Below are 20,215 nucleotides of genomic sequence, written 5' to 3'. Positions count from 1 at the left end.
CAACCATTTTATTGACTACAGTTTTTCTTTCTTCTTTACCGGTTTGTCATTCGAATCATTCGAGAACTACGTCTAAGTTTTTCGTATTCTCACTCCATTCAATTCGTTTTTCTACGTTTGGACTGAGTGCGACTGAGTTGCACGTGTGTATACTCATTCATTCATATCAGTTTGCCTTTGCATTCCAATTCACTCAACTCATTTTGAGCATTGTGCATTCGAATGTGGTTTTTTTGCCATTCATGCAACTGTCTAATATGTATATAAACATGCATAGACACGATTCTGATGTAAATTTATGTTGTTGAAATTGTACATGAATATTTTTTAAATTAGGTTAGTGAATTTATTTAATTAATTTAATTTCTTAAATTAATTTAAATTTTGTTTTTCGTTTTTGTGGGAGTGGGTACAGGGTATTTAAGAGTTGAGCCCTTCGACTCTAGCAATTCTTTCTTGTTAAGTATTAAGATACACAAACAACTATTTCGAAACTGGCAATTGTAGTGCACAACAAAGCTATTATTAAAAATACATGTAATAAACTTTCCAATATACCTTTCTTTTCAGATGGAATTCGACAATGCTGCTTATCATTTTTCGCAGTTATTAATATCACAGCCATGCTATTGGACGGCTTTAGCAAGATTGATAGAAGTGATGAGGCGTTCCGGAAGTTTAGTTGACGCATTGCCTTTCTTACAACGTGCTGAATATGCTACTGCAAATAGTTTAAACTGCTTAGGTCTAAATTATTGCAGGGGATTATATGAGTGGTACTGTGGAAATCCAAATGGGGCGTTGCGTCAATTTAACAAAGCTCGTCGGGATCAAGAGTGGGGACAAAAGGCGATACTTTTAATGATTGAGATCTGTATTAATCCCGATGGAGAGATACCAAATGGAAATGACCTCCATCAAGATGTCAGTGACAGTGGAGAATTCAATGAATCAAGACTAATTGCGTTACGTACAGCCGAGCGCTTGCTGAAGGAGCTACGACCTCGATCTCCTGGCATAGACAACCATCGGTTGCTACGAAATTTTATACAAATGGCATCAAAACAGAAATTGCAAGTTGAGTCTGCTCTTCAGGATCTTATGGAGCTCACGCAAAGAGAAGAGTACCAGTTAACAGTGGCACCAGTATATGCCTTAGCATCCACCTTGATTCAACTTAAACAGATCCAAAAAGCAAAAAACCATCTCAAACGAATAGCACGTATGTCCTGGAACTTTGATGATGCAGAGTATTTAGAACGTAGTTGGTTATTGCTAGCAGATATATACATTCATGCAAATAAGTTGGACGTAGCAGAATCTTTGGTGGGTCGAGTGTTAGATCATAACAAATCGTCAACTAAGGCTTTTGAACTCGCTGGCCTTATTGCAGAGAAGGCTCAATCCTACGCTACGGCTGCAAAGCACTATTATCAAGCTTGGAATTTTGGTGGACGCTCTAAGCCGCAAATTGGTTATAAACTGGCATACAACTATATGAAAATGAAAAACTTTGCAAGTGCTATTAATGTTTGCCAGCAAGTTTTAAAATCACATCCTGACTATATAGTAATTCGCAAAGAAATTCTTGAAAAATGCCAAAACAATGTAAGAACTTAGGTTTCTTCTTTAATTTATATTTTATACGTACATACATAGATACATAGATAAAATTTGTCCTTAGTGTTGCCGGTTGTTGGAGGTTATTTTATTGAGCGTTTTATTATTTTGTATTCTGCTGCCTCTTGCAGCGAGGCCAGCGTATTCGCATTTACGCAAAAGTGCTGGACAATGGCATAAATGGTGTTTCATCGTTTATATTGCTTCGGGTTCGCTTCACTTTCTGAATCTGTTACTTGTATAGGCTGCCTGGTCCACGACGGTCGATAGACTTAGTCAGTTACTTTGAGGCTCTTTCGCGATATTTGTAAAAGCATTTCACTTAGTTTGAAATAGTCATAAGTATTTAAGAAAATTATAATTGAAATCAACGTATAGTCTTAAGAGAAAAAGTGTCGTACACTGCACCTGCCTGCGAGCAGCATAATTGCAATTGCCGCTCTTATGTTTGTGGCGGCCTTTCTATATAGCTTCGTTGCAATTAAAAGAACACTTGTAATCTTGAAGTCGAACTGTGCGAACGTGTTATTCTTTTGAGCCAATAAATCGCGTTGAAAGACACAAGTCTTTCTTTTCTACATAAAGTTTTGTTTGTGAACCGGTTGGATTTGTCATACCGGCTTAAGCCGTACATTTTGGCGCCCCCGGGTGGACATTGGTGTCTACTCCTACGTTGGACTTTGCGACTAGCTACATCGTTTTAACAACTTAGGTCTTCGATCTGCGCGAGATTGTTAGCGGATTCCTCCTGGACAATTGGAGGTTTGGCTTACATTTCCAACCGATCAATTGCCATAATTTTCAGGGAAGTTTCCATCAGGTAACGAGTGCGAAAAATAAATTGCGGCCACATTTGTCGACTTGCGTGTATATTTAAACGCCATGAGACATATATGTACATACATACAAGTGCATAAATATATGTACACATATAAATTTGTGCAGTTCACCAACAAATTTATATGCTCATACTCATTTGTCAATTTAGCAAATAGGTGGACCGTGATTTATTTGGCATTCGGCATCTCAAGCGAAGAAATATACGAGGTTCCAAAGTAAACAGGACTTTAAAAAAAAAAAACAGAACAAATGGTTTTTTTTTGGCAAATTCAATTTATTTTATTCAAAATAGTTTAGCTTCACGCTTTCCTTTCATGGGCATATGCATTTTTCCGAAAAGGTAGAAGTCGCACGGTGCCATATCAGGTGAAAACGGCGAGTGGTTAATGGTTAAAATGTGATTTTTGGTCAAATAATCGGTCACAAGCGTCGATCGATGAGAGCAACAAACCGTGCATACACCTTTCGTAAGCCTAAATGTTCGGTCAAAATGCGATAAATCGATGTTTTGGAGATGTTCAATTGCATTTCCATTAATTTCAATGATGATTTCGGCTAATTTTTGATGATTCACGCACAGTTTCGAATGAATTTTCGGTGATCACGAATTTTGATTGAATGTCATTTATGTCCTGACGACCACTTTGAAAACGTTGAAACCACACGTGCACTCTGCTACGGGATAGGCAATCATCGCCATAAACTTGTTCCATCAATTGAAATGTTTCGGTAAAAGTTTTACCAATTTTAAAACAAAATTTATTTTGGCTCTTTGTTCGAAGCTCATTTGCACACCGATAACACAAACATACTGACACTTAAAACGCAATAACTTCACTTCCAATCGATGAAATGTCATGAAATTCTCACTGGACGATCGATAAAGATAGCAGATTCTAACGCACCAGTCGACATATAGATAGCGCCACCAGAGGGCGCTAGATTCAAAAAGCCCTATTTACTTTGGAACGCACCTTGTATAATTACTAACGGACAGCTATTGAAGCTTTATAAAATAAATAAACACAAACATACATACATTGTCGCGTAGACAATTGCATTTCTTTCTTTCTTATACATACATATGTACATACTAGTTCATATAAGATACATAAGCACATAACCAAACGTAGGAAAATTACAGTTGTAAATAAGCAACAGGCGACACTGCGTTTGCGTGCACTAATTTTGGCAGTTTTGGTTTGCCTTGCCGTTCTGCTAATTTGATCGTTCCGATATTGTTGTTGTGCTGCTGTCACACTGCAGCAGCGTTGGCTCGTCCGCATACCGCTGATTCTCTCCCGCTCTCTTTGCTTCGGTGCCCATATCGTTGGTGCACTACTGGCTCGCTGCTATCGTGTAGCGTTGGTAGAAATCAGCTGGACAGTTCGCTGTTTGGTAACTTTAGCGTTTGCTACGCTATTTGTTTGTGCGCTCCAGCTGCAGTGTACACGTAAACAACAACATAAACACACTGTTTGGTCACTTGGTAGTCTAAGAGAATTAAATTCAATTAGATATTAAGAATGTTTTAAAGTTTAGATTTAAGTAAACAAAAATGAATTGTTTGCACATATACGTAATTGTTTGGCGCTGTCTGTACAGCTGTAAGCTTTATTTACATATGTATGTTGCTCTCTCGCGCTATCTCTCAATGCGTTCCACACGCGCATGAGAGCGAGCATAAGCGATGTAATAAACTCGCTTTTCTTTGTAAATTTAATAAATCCCAGTGCGAGCCAAAAACAGTCTTCCATTTTGAGATATAGACTCACTTCACTTGGAAGTGAACAAACTCTGGACCCTCGCTTTTGCTATACCGGCAAGTTTCCAGCTTCAGCTATTCATTTTGGCGCCCCCGGGGGGACTCTTGGTTTTCTTGGCTTCGCCGCTCGACTTCGTTCTTCGTGGGACTCGTTGGATTTGGACGTGGATAGTAGCTAATGCAAATTTTGCACAAATGTGCCTTATGTGTGTACGCTATACGAGTTTGATTGGTTAATCTTTGCTCAAGCACTGCCCGTAGCTGCTGTTGTTGCTGCTTTGCCTTCACTCTGCGCTGCTTACATACATACACAGTTAAGCATAGGCAAAGACACGCATACACTGACATATACACAATGCCTATGTTTGTTTTTGATTTTTTTTAAATTTTCTTTATACTCTGTACATAAAATGTACAAGAGTATATTAGATTTGCGGGAGCTGAAAATGTAACAGGCAGAAGGACGCGTGGTAGACCCCACAAAGTATATATATTCTTGATCAGCATGACGAGACGAGTCGATCTAGCCCTGTCTGTCTGTCTGTCCGTCTGTCTGTCCGTCTGTCTGTCAGTTTGTCCGCCTGTCCTTATGAACACCTGGATCTCAGAGACTATAGGAGCTAGAGACACCAAATTTTGCACAAAGATGCCTTATTTGTGTACGCTGTGCAAGTTTGTTTTATTTTTTTGATTTTCCCCCCCACTTCCCCCCTATGGGCGTTTTCCCGATTTTCCATTTGTATTATCGCCTATATCTCGGAGACTAAAAGACCTACGGACACCAATTGTAGTCCCAGGTGCCTTATGTGAATACGCAGAAAATGTGTATTTTGGAATTTCCCTCCCCCCTCCCTCTCCCCACTCCCCTCATAACTCTCGTAATTCTTGGAATTTCGTGCTCAAACTTGGCAAATACCTCCATATAGTTATTATAAGTATAAATGCATTATGATAGGCCGATTTAACAGGAAGTTATAGCAATATATGTACATAAGACCAAGTAGTGCCCGCAGCTATTGTTGTTGTTACTGCTTTGGTCAGGCACACGAGACATACACAGACACACACAAATACACACATACACGCATAAATATTTTACACATATGTACAGAGTATTTCAAAATCGGGATACCCGACTTTAGCTTCTCTACTTGTTTTAATTATTTTTATACTCTGTACATGAAATGTACAGAAGTATATTAGGTTTACGGGAGCTGAAAAATGTAACAGGCAGAAGGAGGTGTGGTAGACCCCACAAAGTATATATATTCTTGATCCGTCTGTCAGTCTGTCCGTCTGTCCGTCCGTATGAACACCTGGATCTCAGAGACCATAAGAGATAGAGACACCAAATTTTGCACAAAGATGCGTTATGTGTGTATTCTATACGAGTTTGTTTTATTTTTTTGATTTTCCCCCCCCACTTCCCCCCTATGGGCGTTTTCCCGATTTTTTATTTGTATTATCGCCTATATCTCGGAGACTAAAAGACCTACGGACACCAATTGTAGTCCCAGGTGCCTTATGTGAATACGCAGAAAATGTGTATTTTGGAATTTCCCTCCCCCCTCCCTCTCCCCACTCCCCTCATAACTCTCGTAATTCTTGGAATTTCGAATTCGAGCTCAAACTTGGCAAATACCTCCATATAGTTATTATAAGTATAAATGCATTATGATAGGCCGATTTAACAGGAAGTTATAGCAATATATGTACATAAGACCAAGTAGTGCCCGCAGCTATTGTTGTTGTTACTGCTTTGGTCAGGCACACGAGACATACACAGACACACACAAATACACACATACACGCATAAATATTTTACACATATGTACAGAGTATTTCAAAATCGGGATACCCGACTTTAGCTTCTCTACTTGTTTTAATTATTTTTATACTCTGTACATGAAATGTTCAGAAGTATATTAGGTTTACGGGAGCTGAAAAATGTAACAGGCAGAAGGAGGCGTGGTAGACCCCACAAAGTATATATATTCTTGATCCGTCTGTCAGTCTGTCCGTCCGTATGAACACCTGGATCTCAGAGACCATAAGAGATAGAGACACCAAATTTTCCACAAAGATGCGTTATGTGTGTATTCTATACGAGTTTGTTTTATTTTTTTGATTTTCCCCCCCACTTCCCCCCTATGGGGGTTTTCCCGATTTTCCATTCGTATAATCGCCTATATCTCGGAGACTATAAGACCTAGGAACACAAAATTTTAGTCCCAGATGCCTTATGTGAATACGCAGAAAATGTATATTTTGGAATTTCCTCCCCCCTCTACCACGCAGATCATAACTCCCTTAATTCTTGGAATTTCGAACTAGAATTTTGGAAATACCCCCATTTGGTTATTATATGTCCGTATACCAAGTTTCACTATAATAGACTGATTTAACGAGAAGTTATAGCCATAAATATATTTGCTGCTGCAGCGCTGCTCAAGCGCTACCCGCGGCTGTTGTTGATGTTGCTGTTTGGTTGACTGCGAAAATGCTTACACAGACACGAATAGATGCGCGTAGGCATACATACACTCACACAGACACAATTGCTATGTAAATGTGCAATTATAAACCCTTTACGTGAGTTCGAATACCGAGAAAGATAAAATCGATAAAATTTTTTTAAATTTTCTTATTTTTTTTTATTTTCTATAATTATTGTAAACATATGTACAGAGTATTTCAAAGTCGGGACACCCAACTTTTGCTTTTTTACTTGTTTTTTTTTAATTTTAATTAATTTCTATAATTATTCTACACATTTACAGAGTCGGGGCACCCTACTTTAGCTTTTAAACTTCCCTGCAGGTAAAGCATATACAAATTGTAAAAAATGTTAAGCCAGTTGAAAAAAACAAAACAATTGTGTGTCAGGGCGACCGCGATAGAGTTGAGTTAATATTTATACCCCGTTTCCAAAGGCTGAAAGGGTATACTAGTTTTGTGCGAATGTACATATGTAACAGGCAGAAGGAGGCGTGGCAGACTCCACACAGTATACATACATATTATTGACCGGTATGACAAGACGAGTAGGTCTGTCTGTCCGTTCGTCTGTCTGTCTCTATGAACTCAAGGATCTCAGACAGTATAAGATCACCCCCCGTAGTTCTTGGAATTTCGAAATTCAAATTTGATATTTACATGTTAAGTTTCATTATCATAGGGCAATTAAGAAGAAAGTTATAGCCATAAATCCAAAAGTGCTGGACAGTGGCATAAATGGTGTTTCAGCGTTTATATTGCTTCGGGTTCGCTTCACTTTCTGAATCTGTTATTTGTATAGATCCCGATCCCCTGGGTAGCAACTCAGCAGTGACCTCTCAGTCGGTGTGTTATAAGTCAAGAATTTAATGGCTGCCTGGTCCACGACGGTCGATAGACTTAGTCAGTTACTTTGAGGCTCTTTCGCGATATTTGTAAAAGCATTTCACTTAGTTTGAAATAGTCATAAGTATTTAAGAAAATTATAATTGAAATCAACGTATAGTCTTAAGAGAAAAAGTGTCGTACACTGCACCTGCCTGCGAGCAGCATAACTGCAATTGCCGCTCTTATGTTTGTGGCGGCATTTCTATATAGCTTCGTTGCAATTAAAAGAACACTTGTAATCTTGAAGTCGAACTGTGCGAACGTGTTATTCTTTTGAGCCAATAAATCGCGTGGAAAGACACAAGTCTTTCTTTTCTACATAAAGTTTTGTTTGTGAACCGGTTGGATTTGGCATACCGGCTTAAGCCGTACATTTTGGCGCCCCCGGGTGGACATTGGTGTCTACTCCTACGTTGGACTTTGCGACTAGCTACATCGTTTTAACAACTTAGGTCTTCGATCTGCGCGAGATTGTTAGCGGATTCCTCCTGGACAATTGGAGGTTTGGCTTACATTTCCAACCGATCAATTGCCATAATTTTCAGGGAAGTTTCCATCAGGTAACGAGTGCGAAAAATAAATTGCGGCCACATTTGTCGACTTGCGTGTATATTTAAACGCCATGAGACATATATGTACATACATACAAGTGCATAAATATATGTACACATATAAATTTGTGCAGTTCACCAACAAATTTATATGCTCATACTCATTTGTCAATTTAGCAAATAGGTGGACCGTGATTTATTTGGCATTCGGCATCTCAAGCAAATAAATATACGAGGTTCCAAAGTAAACAGGACTTTAAAAAAAAAACAGAACAAATGGTTTTTTCGGCAAATTCAATTTATTTTATTCAAAATAGTCTTCTTCTGCTTCAATACAGCTTTTTGCACGACCCAAAAGCATGTCGAACGAGTGTTTTAGCTCGTTGGCCGGTATGGCGGTGCAAGCGTTTTGAATGGCCTCTACGTCTGCATAACGCTTTCCTTTCATGGGCATATGCATTTTTCCGAAAAGGTAGAAGTCGCACGGTGCCATATCAGGTGAATACGGCGAGTGGTTAATGGTGAAAATGTGATTTTTGGTCAAATTATGGGTCACAAGCGTCGATCGATGAGAGCAACAAACCGTGCACACACCTTTCGTAAGCCCAAATGTTCGGTCAAAATGCGATAAATCGATATTTTGGAGATATTCAATTGCATTTCCATTAATTTCAATGATGATGTCGGCTACTTTTTGATGAATTCACGCACAGTTTCGATGGAATTTTCGGTGATCACGAATTTTGATTGATCGTCATTTATGTCCTGACGACCACTTTGAAAACGTTGAAACCACACGTGCACTCTGCTACGGGATAGGCAATCATCGCCATAAACTTGTTCCATCAATTGAAATGTTTCGGTAAAAGTTTTACCAATTTTAAAACAAAATTTATTTTGGCTCTTTGTTCGAAGCTCATTTGCACACCGATAACACAAACATACTGACACTTAAAACGCAATAACTTCACTTCCAATCGATGAAATGTCATGAAATTCTCACTGGACAATCGATAAAGATAGCAGATTCTAACGCACCAGTCGACATATAGATAGCGCCACCAGAGGGCGCTAGATTCAAAAAGCCCTGTTTACTTTGGAACGCACCTTGTATAATTACTAACGGACAGCTATTGAAGCTTTATAAAATAAATAAAGTAAACACAAACATACATACATACACGCGTAGACAATTGCATTTCTTTCTTTCTTATACATACATATGTACATACTAGTTCATATAAGATACATAAGCACATAACCAAACGTAGGAAAATTACAGTTGTAACTAAGCAACAGGCGACACTGCGTTTGCGTGCACTAATTTTGGCAGTTTTGGTTTGCCTTGCCGTTCTGCTAATTTGATCGTTCCGATATTGTTGTTGTGCTGCTGTCACACTGCAGCAGCGTTGGCTCGTCCGCATACCGCTGATTCTCTCCCGCTCTCTTTGCTTCGGTGCCCATATCGTTGGTGCACTACTGGCTCGCTGCTATCGTGTAGCGTTGGTAGAAATCAACTGGACAGTTCGCTGTTTGGTAACTTTAGCTTTTGGTACGCTATTTGTTTGTGCGCTCCAGCTGTAGTGTACACGTAAACAACAACATAAACACACTGTTTGGTCACTTGGTAGTCTAAGAGAATTAAATTCAATTAGATATTAAGAATGTTTTGAAGTTTAGATTTAAGTAAACAAAAATGAATTGTTTGCACATATACGTAATTGTTTGGCGCTGTCTGTACAGCTGTAAGCTTTATTTACATATGTATGTTGCTCTCTCGCGCTATCTCTCACGTTCCACACGCGCATGAGAGCGAGCATAAGCGATGTAATAAACTCGCTTTTCTTTGTAAATTTAATAAATCCCAGTGCGAGCCAAAAACAGTCTGCCATTTTGAGATATAGACTCACTTCACTTGGAAGTGAACAAACTCTGGACCCTCGCTTTTGCCATACCGGCAAGTTTCCAGCTTTAGCTGTTCATTGTGGCGCCCCCGGGGGGACTCTTGGTTTTCTTGGCTTCGCCGCTCGACTTCGTTCTTCGTGGGACTCGTTGGATTTGGACGTGGATAGTAGCTAATGCAAATTTTGCACAAATATGCCTTATGTGTGTACGCTATACGAGTTTGATTGGTTAATCTTTGCTCAAGCACTGCCCGTAGCTGCTGTTGTTGCTGCTTTGCCTTCACTCTGCGCTGCTTACATACATACACAGTTAAGCATAGGCAAAGACACGCATACACTGACATATACACAATGCCTATGTTTGTTTTTGATTTTTTTTTAAATTTTCTTTATACTCTGTACATAAAATGTACAAGAGTATATTAGATTTGCGGGAGCTGAAAATGTAACAGGCAGAAGGACGCGTGGTAGACCCCACAAAGTATATATATTCTTGATCAGCATGACGAGACGAGTCGATCTAGCCCTGTCTGTCTGTCTGTCCGTCTGTCTGTCAGTTTGTCCGCCTGTCCTTATGAACACCTGGATCTCAGAGACTATAGGAGCTAGAGACACCAAATTTTGCACAAAGATGCCTTATTTGTGTACGCTGTGCAAGTTTGTTTTATTTTTTTGATTTTCCCCCCCACTTCCCCCTATGGGCGTTTTCCCGATTTTCCATTTGTATTATCGCCTATATCTCGGAGACTAAAAGACCTACGGACACCAATTGTAGTCCCAGGTGCCTTATGTGAATACGCAGAAAATGTGTATTTTGGAATTTCCCTCCCCCCTCCCTCTCCCCACTCCCCTCATAACTCTCGTAATTCTTGGAATTTCGTGCTCAAACTTGGCAAATACCTCCATATAGTTATTATAAGTATAAATGCATTATGATAGGCCGATTTAACAGGAAGTTATAGCAATATATGTACATAAGACCAAGTAGTGCCCGCAGCTATTGTTGTTGTTACTGCTTTGGTCAGGCACACGAGACATACACAGACACACACAAATACACACATACACGCATAATTATTTTACACATATGTACAGAGTATTTCAAAATCGGGATACCCGACTTTAGCTTCTCTACTTGTTTTAATTATTTTTATACTCTGTACATGAAATGTACAGAAGTATATTAGGTTTACGGGAGCTGAAAAATGTAACAGGCAAAAGGAGGCGTGGTAGACCCCACAAAGTATATATATTCTTGATCCGTCTGTCAGTCTGTCCGTCTGTCCGTCCGTATGAACACCTGGATCTCAGAGACCATAAGAGATAGAGACACCAAATTTTGCACAAAGATGCGTTATGTGTGTATTCTATACGAGTTTGTTTTATTTTTTTGATTTTCCCCCCCCACTTCCCCCCTATGGGCGTTTTCCCGATTTTCCATTTGTATTATCGCCTATATCTCGGAGACTAAAAGACCTACGGACACCAATTGTAGTCCCAGGTGCCTTATGTGAATACGCAGAAAATGTGTATTTTGGAATTTCCCTCCCCCCTCCCTCTCCCCACTCCCCTCATAACTCTCGTAATTCTTGGAATTTCGAATTCGAGCTCAAACTTGGCAAATACCTCCATATAGTTATTATAAGTATAAATGCATTATGATAGGCCGATTTAACAGGAAGTTATAGCAATATATGTACATAAGGCCAAGTAGTGCCCGCAGCTATTGTTGTTGTTACTGCTTTGGTCAGGCACACGAGACATACACAGACACACACAAATACACACATACACGCATGAATATTTTACACATATGTACAGAGTATTTCAAAATCGGGATACCCGACTTTAGCTTCTCTACTTGTTTTAATTATTTTTATACTCTGTACATGAAATGTACATGAAATGTACAGAAGTATATTAGGTTTACGGGAGCTGAAAAATGTAACAGGCAGAAGGTAGGTGATCCGTCTGTCAGTCTGTCCGTCCGTATGAACACCTGGATCTCAGAGACCATAAGAGATAGAGACACCAAATTTTGCACAAAGATGCGTTATGTGTGTATTCTATACGAGTTTGTTTTATTTTTTTGATTTTCCCCCCCCACTTCCCCCCTATGGGCGTTTTCCCGATTTTCCATTTGTATTATCGCCTATATCTCGGAGACTAAAAGACCTACGGACACCAATTGTAGTCCCAGGTGCCTTATGTGAATACGCAGAAAATGTGTATTTTGGAATTTCCCTCCCCCCTCCCTCTCCCCACTCCCCTCATAACTCTCGTAATTCTTGGAATTTCGAATTCGAGCTCAAACTTGGCAAATACCTCCATATAGTTATTATAAGTATAAATGCATTATGATAGGCCGATTTAACAGGAAGTTATAGCAATATATGTACATAAGGCCAAGTAGTGCCCGCAGCTATTGTTGTTGTTACTGCTTTGGTCAGGCACACGAGACATACACAGACACACACAAATACACACATACACGCATGAATATTTTACACATATGTACAGAGTATTTCAAAATCGGGATACCCGACTTTAGCTTCTCTACTTGTTTTAATTATTTTTATACTCTGTACATGAAATGTACAGAAGTATATTAGGTTTACGGGAGCTGAAAAATGTAACAGGCAGAAGGAGGCGTGGTAGACCCCACAAAGTATATATATTCTTGATCCGTCTGTCAGTCTGTCCGTCCGTATGAACACCTGGATCTCAGAGACCATAAGAGATAGAGACACCAAATTTTCCAAAAAGATGCGTTATGTGTGTATTCTATACGAGTTTGTTTTATTTTTTTGATTTTCCCCCCCACTTCCCCCCTATGGGGGTTTTCCCGATTTTCCATTCGTATAATCGCCTATATCTCGGAGACTATAAGACCTAGGAACACAAAATTTTAGTCCCAGATGCCTTATGTGAATACGCAGAAAATGTATATTTTGGAATTTCCTCCCCCCTCTACCACGCAGATCATAACTCCCTTAATTCTTGGAATTTCGAACTAGAATTTTGGAAATACCCCCATTTGGTTATTATATGTCCGTATACCAAGTTTCACTATAATAGACTGATTTAACGAGAAGTTATAGCCATAAATATATTTGCTGCTGCAGCGCTGCTCAAGCGCTACCCGCGGCTGTTGTTGATGTTGCTGTTTGGTTGACTGCGAAAATGCTTACACAGACACGAATAGATGCGCGTAGGCATACATACACTCACACAGACACAATTGCTATGTAAATGTGCAATTATAAACCCTTTACGTGAGTTCGAATACCGAGAAAGATAAAATCGATCAAATTTTTTTAAATTTTCTTATTTTTTTTTATTTTCTATAATTATTGTAAACATATGTACAGAGTATTTCAAAGTCGGGACACCCAACTTTTGCTTTTTTACTTGTTTTTTTTTTAATTTTAATTAATTTCTATAATTATTCTACACATTTACAGAGTCGGGGCACCCTACTTTAGCTTTTAAACTTCCCTGCAGGTAAAGCATATACAAATTGTAAAAAATGTTAAGCCAGTTGAAAAAAACAAAACAATTGTGTGTCAGGGCGACCGCGATAGAGTTGAGTTAATATTTATACCCCGTTTCCAAAGGCTGAAAGGGTATACTAGTTTTGTGCGAATGTACATATGTAACAGGCAGAAGGAGGCGTGGCAGACTCCACACAGTATACATACATATTATTGACCGGTATGACAAGACGAGTAGGTCTGTCTGTCCGTTCGTCTGTCTGTCTCTATGAACTCAAGGATCTCAGACAGTATAAGATCACCCCCCGTAGTTCTTGGAATTTCGAAATTCAAATTTGATATTTACATGTTAAGTTTCATCATCATAGGGCAATTAAGAAGAAAGTTATAGCCATAAATCCAAAAGTGCTGGACAGTGGCATAAATGGTGTTTCAGCGTTTATATTGCTTCGGGTTCGCTTTAATTTTCTGAATCTGTTACTTGTATAGATCCCGATCCCCTGGGTAGCAACTCAGCAGTGACCTCTCAGTCGGTGTGTTATAAGTTAAGAATTTAATGGCTGCCTGGTCCACGACGGTCGATAGACTTAGTCAGTTACTTTGAGGCTCTTTCGCGATATTTGTAAAAGCATTTCACTTAGTTTGAAATAGTCATAAGTATTTAAGAAAATTATAATTGAAATCAACGTATAGTCTTAAGAGAAAAAGTGTCGTACACTGCACCTGCCTGCGAGCAGCATAATTGCAATTGCCGCTCTTATGTTTGTGGCGGCCTTTCTATATAGCTTCGTTGCAATTAAAAGAACACTTGTAATCTTGAAGTCGAACTGTGCGAACGTGTTATTCTTTTGAGCCAATAAATCGCGTGGAAAGACACAAGTCTTTCTTTTCTACATAAAGTTTTGTTTGTGAACCGGTTGGATTTGGCATACCGGCTTAAGCCGTACATTTTGGCGCCCCCGGGTGGACATTGGTGTCTACTCCTACGTTGGACTTTGCGACTAGCTACATCGTTTTAACAACTTAGGTCTTCGATCTGCGCGAGATTGTTAGCGGATTCCTCCTGGACAATTGGAGGTTTGGCTTACATTTCCAACCGATCAATTGCCATAATTTTCAGGGAAGTTTCCATCAGGTAACGAGTGCGAAAAATAAATTGCGGCCACATTTGTCGACTTGCGTGTATATTTAAACGCCATGAGACATATATGTACATACATACAAGTGCATAAATATATGTACACATATAAATTTGTGCAGTTCACCAACAAATTTATATGCTCATACTCATTTGTCAATTTAGCAAATAGGTGGACCGTGATTTATTTGGCATTCGGCATCTCAAGCAAAGAAATATACGAGGTTCCAAAGTAAACAGGACTTTAAAAAAAAAAAACAGAACAAATGGTTTTTTCGGCAAATTCAATTTATTTTATTCAAAATAGTCTTCTTCTGCTTCAATACAGCTTTTTGCACGACCCAAAAGCATGTCGAACGAGTGTTTTAGCTCGTTGGCCGGTATGGCCGCCAGTATGCCGGTGCAAGCCTTTTGAATGGCCTCTACGTCTGCATAACGCTTTCCTTTCATGGGCATATGCATTTTTCCGAAAAGGTAGAAGTCGCACGGTGCCATATCAGGTGAATACGGCGAGTGGTTAATGGTGAAAATGTGATTTTTGGTCAAATTATGGGTCACAAGCGTCGATCGATGAGAGCAACAAACCGTGCACACACCTTTCGTAAGCCCAAATGTTCGGTCAAAATGCGATAAATCGATATTTTGGAGATATTCAATTGCATTTCCATTAATTTCAATGATGATGTCGGCTACTTTTTGATGAATTCACGCACAGTTTCGATGGAATTTTCGGTGATCACGAATTTTGATTGATCGTCATTTATGTCCTGACGACCACTTTGAAAACGTTGAAACCACACGTGCACTCTGCTACGGGATAGGCAATCATCGCCATAAACTTGTTCCATCAATTGAAATGTTTCGGTAAAAGTTTTACCAATTTTAAAACAAAATTTATTTTGGCTCTTTGTTCGAAGCTCATTTGCACACCGATAACACAAACATACTGACACTTAAAACGCAATAACTTCACTTCCAATCGATGAAATGTCATGAAATTCTCACTGGACAATCGATAAAGATAGCAGATTCTAACGCACCAGTCGACATATAGATAGCGCCACCAGAGGGCGCTAGATTCAAAAAGCCCTGTTTACTTTGGAACGCACCTTGTATAATTACTAACGGACAGCTATTGAAGCTTTATAAAATAAATAAAGTAAACACAAACATACATACATACACGCGTAGACAATTGCATTTCTTTCTTTCTTATACATACATATGTACATACTAGTTCATATAAGATACATAAGCACATAACCAAACGTAGGAAAATTACAGTTGTAACTAAGCAACAGGCGACACTGCGTTTGCGTGCACTAATTTTGGCAGTTTTGGTTTGCCTTGCCGTTCTGCTAATTTGATCGTTCCGATATTGTTGTTGTGCTGCTGTCACACTGCAGCAGCGTTGGCTCGTCCGCATACCGCTGATTCTCTCCCGCTCTCTTTGCTTCGGTGCCCATATCGTTGGTGCACTACTGGCTCGCTGCTATCGTGTAGCGTTGGTAGAAATCAACTGGACAGTTCGCTGTTTGGTAACTTTAGCTTTTGGTACGCTATTTGTTTGTGCGCTCCAGCTGTAGTGTACACGTAAACAACAACATAAACACACTGTTTGGTCACTTGGTAGTCTAAGAGAATTAAATTCAATTAGATATTAAGAATGTTTTGAAGTTTAGATTTAAGTAAACAAAAATGAATTGTTTGCACATATACGTAATTGTTTGGCGCTGTCTGTACAGCTGTAAGCTTTATTTACATATGTATGTTGCTCTCTCGCGCTATCTCTCACGTTCCACACGCGCATGAGAGCGAGCATAAGCGATGTAATAAACTCGCTTTTCTTTGTAAATTTAATAAATCCCAGTGCGAGCCAAAAACAGTCTGCCATTTTGAGATATAGACTCACTTCACTTGGAAGTGAACAAACTCTGGACCCTCGCTTTTGCCATACCGGCAAGTTTCCAGCTTTAGCTGTTCATTGTGGCGCCCCCGGGGGGACTCTTGGTTTTCTTGGCTTCGCCGCTCGACTTCGTTCTTCGTGGGACTCGTTGGATTTGGACGTGGATAGTAGCTAATGCAAATTTTGCACAAATATGCCTTATGTGTGTACGCTATACGAGTTTGATTGGTTAATCTTTGCTCAAGCACTGCCCGTAGCTGCTGTTGTTGCTGCTTTGCCTTCACTCTGCGCTGCTTACATACATACACAGTTAAGCATAGGCAAAGACACGCATACACTGACATATACACAATGCCTATGTTTGTTTTTGATTTTTTTTTAAATTTTCTTTATACTCTGTACATAAAATGTACAAGAGTATATTAGATTTGCGGGAGCTGAAAATGTAACAGGCAGAAGGACGCGTGGTAGACCCCACAAAGTATATATATTCTTGATCAGCATGACGAGACGAGTCGATCTAGCCCTGTCTGTCTGTCTGTCCGTCTGTCTGTCAGTTTGTCCGCCTGTCCTTATGAACACCTGGATCTCAGAGACTATAGGAGCTAGAGACACCAAATTTTGCACAAAGATGCCTTATTTGTGTACGCTGTGCAAGTTTGTTTTATTTTTTTGATTTTCCCCCCCACTTCCCCCTATGGGCGTTTTCCCGATTTTCCATTTGTATTATCGCCTATATCTCGGAGACTAAAAGACCTACGGACACCAATTGTAGTCCCAGGTGCCTTATGTGAATACGCAGAAAATGTGTATTTTGGAATTTCCCTCCCCCCTCCCTCTCCCCACTCCCCTCATAACTCTCGTAATTCTTGGAATTTCGAATTCGAGCTCAAACTTGGCAAATACCTCCATATAGTTATTATAAGTATAAATGCATTATGATAGGCCGATTTAACAGGAAGTTATAGCAATATATGTACATAAGACCAAGTAGTGCCCGCAGCTATTGTTGTTGTTACTGCTTTGGTCAGGCACACGAGACATACACAGACACACACAAATACACACATACACGCATAATTATTTTACACATATGTACAGAGTATTTCAAAATCGGGATACCCGACTTTAGCTTCTCTACTTGTTTTAATTATTTTTATACTCTGTACATGAAATGTACAGAAGTATATTAGGTTTACGGGAGCTGAAAAATGTAACAGGCAAAAGGAGGCGTGGTAGACCCCACAAAGTATATATATTCTTGATCCGTCTGTCAGTCTGTCCGTCTGTCCGTCCGTATGAACACCTGGATCTCAGAGACCATAAGAGATAGAGACACCAAATTTTGCACAAAGATGCGTTATGTGTGTATTCTATACGAGTTTGTTTTATTTTTTTGATTTTCCCCCCCCACTTCCCCCCTATGGGCGTTTTCCCGATTTTCCATTTGTATTATCGCCTATATCTCGGAGACTAAAAGACCTACGGACACCAATTGTAGTCCCAGGTGCCTTATGTGAATACGCAGAAAATGTGTATTTTGGAATTTCTCTCCCCCCTCCCTCTCCCCACTCCCCTCATAACTCTCGTAATTCTTGGAATTTCGAATTCGAGCTCAAACTTGGCAAATACCTCCATATAGTTATTATAAGTATAAATGCATTATGATAGGCCGATTTAACAGGAAGTTATAGCAATATATGTACATAAGGCCAAGTAGTGCCCGCAGCTATTGTTGTTGTTACTGCTTTGGTCAGGCACACGAGACATACACAGACACACACAAATACACACATACACGCATGAATATTTTACACATATGTACAGAGTATTTCAAAATCGGGATACCCGACTTTAGCTTCTCTACTTGTTTTAATTATTTTTATACTCTGTACATGAAATGTACAGAAGTATATTAGGTTTACGGGAGCTGAAAAATGTAACAGGCAAAAGGAGGCGTGGTAGACCCCACAAAGTATATATATTCTTGATCCGTCTGTCAGTCTGTCCGTCTGTCCGTCCGTATGAACACCTGGATCTCAGAGACCATAAGAGATAGAGACACCAAATTTTGCACAAAGATGCGTTATGTGTGTATTCTATACGAGTTTGTTTTATTTTTTTGATTTTCCCCCCCCCCCCCACTTCCCCCCTATGGGCGTTTTCCCGATTTTCCATTTGTATTATCGCCTATATCTCGGAGACTAAAAGACCTACGGACACCAAATGTAGTCCCAGGTGCCTTATGTGAATACGCAGAAAATGTGTATTTTCGAATTTCCCTCCCCCCTCCCTCTCCCCACTCCCCTCATAACTCACGTAATTCTTGGAATTTCGAATTCGAGCTCAAACTTGGCAAATACCTCCATATAGTTATTATAAGTATAAATGCAGTATGATAGGCCGATTTAACAGGAAGTTATAGCAATATATGTACATAAGACCAAGTAGTGCCCGCAGCTATTGTTGTTGTTACTGCTTTGGTCAGGCACACGAGACATACACAGACACACACAAATACACACATACACGCATAAATATTTTACACATATGTACAGAGTATTTCAAAATCGGGATACCCGACTTTAGCTTCTCTACTTGTTTTAATTATTTTATTTCTACGTCTGCATAACGCTTTCCTTTCATGGGCATATGCATTTTTCCGAAAAGGTAGAATTCGCACGGTGCCATATCAGAGAGCAACAAACCGTGCACACACCTTTCGTAAGCCCAAATGTTCGATCAAAATGCGATAAATCGATATTTTGGAGATGTTCAATTGCATTTCCATTAATTTCAATGATGATTTCGGCTAATTTTTGATGAATTCACGCACAGTTTCGATGGAATTTTCGGTGATCACGAATTTTGATTGATCGTCATTTATGTCCTGACGACCACTTTGAAAACGTTGAAACCACACGTGCACTCTGCTACGGGATAGGCAATCATCGCCATAAACTTGTTCCATCAATTGAAATGTTTCGGTAAAAGTTTTACCAATTTTAAAACAAAATTTAATTTTGGCTCTTTGTTCGAAGCTCATTTGCACACCGATAACACAAACATACTGACACTTAAAACGCAATAACTTCACTTCCAATCGATGAAATGTCATGAAATTCTCACTGGACAATCGATAAAGATAGCAGATTCTAACGCACCAGTCGACATATAGATAGCGCCACCAGAGGGCGCTAGATTCAAAAAGCCCTGTTTACTTTGGAACGCACTTTGTATAATTATTAACGGACAGCTATTGAAGCTTTATAAAATAAAAAAAGTAAACACAAACATACATACATACACGCGTAGACAATTGCATTTCTTTCTTTCTTATACATACATATGTACATACTAGTTCATATAAGATACATAAGCACATAACCAAACGTAGGAAAATTACAGTTGTAAATAAGCAACAGGCGACACTGCGTTTGCGTGCCCTAATTTTGGCAGTTTTGGTTTGCCTTGCCGTTCTGCTAATTTGATCGTTCCGATATTATTGTTGTGCTGCTGTCACACTGCAGCAGCGTTGGCTCGTCCGCATACCGCTGATTCTCTCCCGCTCTCTTTGCTTCGGTGCCCATATCGTTGGTGCACTACTGGCTCG

At 39.5% G+C, this 20,215-nt stretch overlaps 1 protein-coding gene across 2 annotated transcripts in view; it reads left to right on the top strand.

Moving 5' to 3' along the window:
• Positions 1-20,215, top strand: part of LOC115629994 (tetratricopeptide repeat protein 21B-like) — a 214,550-nt gene that overhangs the window by 132,083 nt on the left and 62,252 nt on the right. The window contains exon 6 of one of the 2 annotated variants that reach the window (XM_030526620.1): positions 571-1,608. In XM_030526620.1, the coding sequence (XP_030382480.1) occupies positions 571-1,608 (1,038 nt within the window). Of the gene's footprint in view, positions 1-570; positions 1,609-20,215 lie in introns of those variants that run through there. The other variant, XM_030526623.1, reaches the window with a different exon arrangement.

This window comes from Scaptodrosophila lebanonensis, unplaced genomic scaffold (genome assembly GCF_003285725.1).
Source record: "Scaptodrosophila lebanonensis strain 11010-0011.00,11010-0021.00 unplaced genomic scaffold, SlebRS2 tig00000197-arrow-arrow-pilon, whole genome shotgun sequence".
NCBI lineage: Eukaryota > Metazoa > Arthropoda > Insecta > Diptera > Drosophilidae > Scaptodrosophila > Scaptodrosophila lebanonensis.
This window is presented reverse-complemented; position numbering and strand designations above follow the sequence as displayed.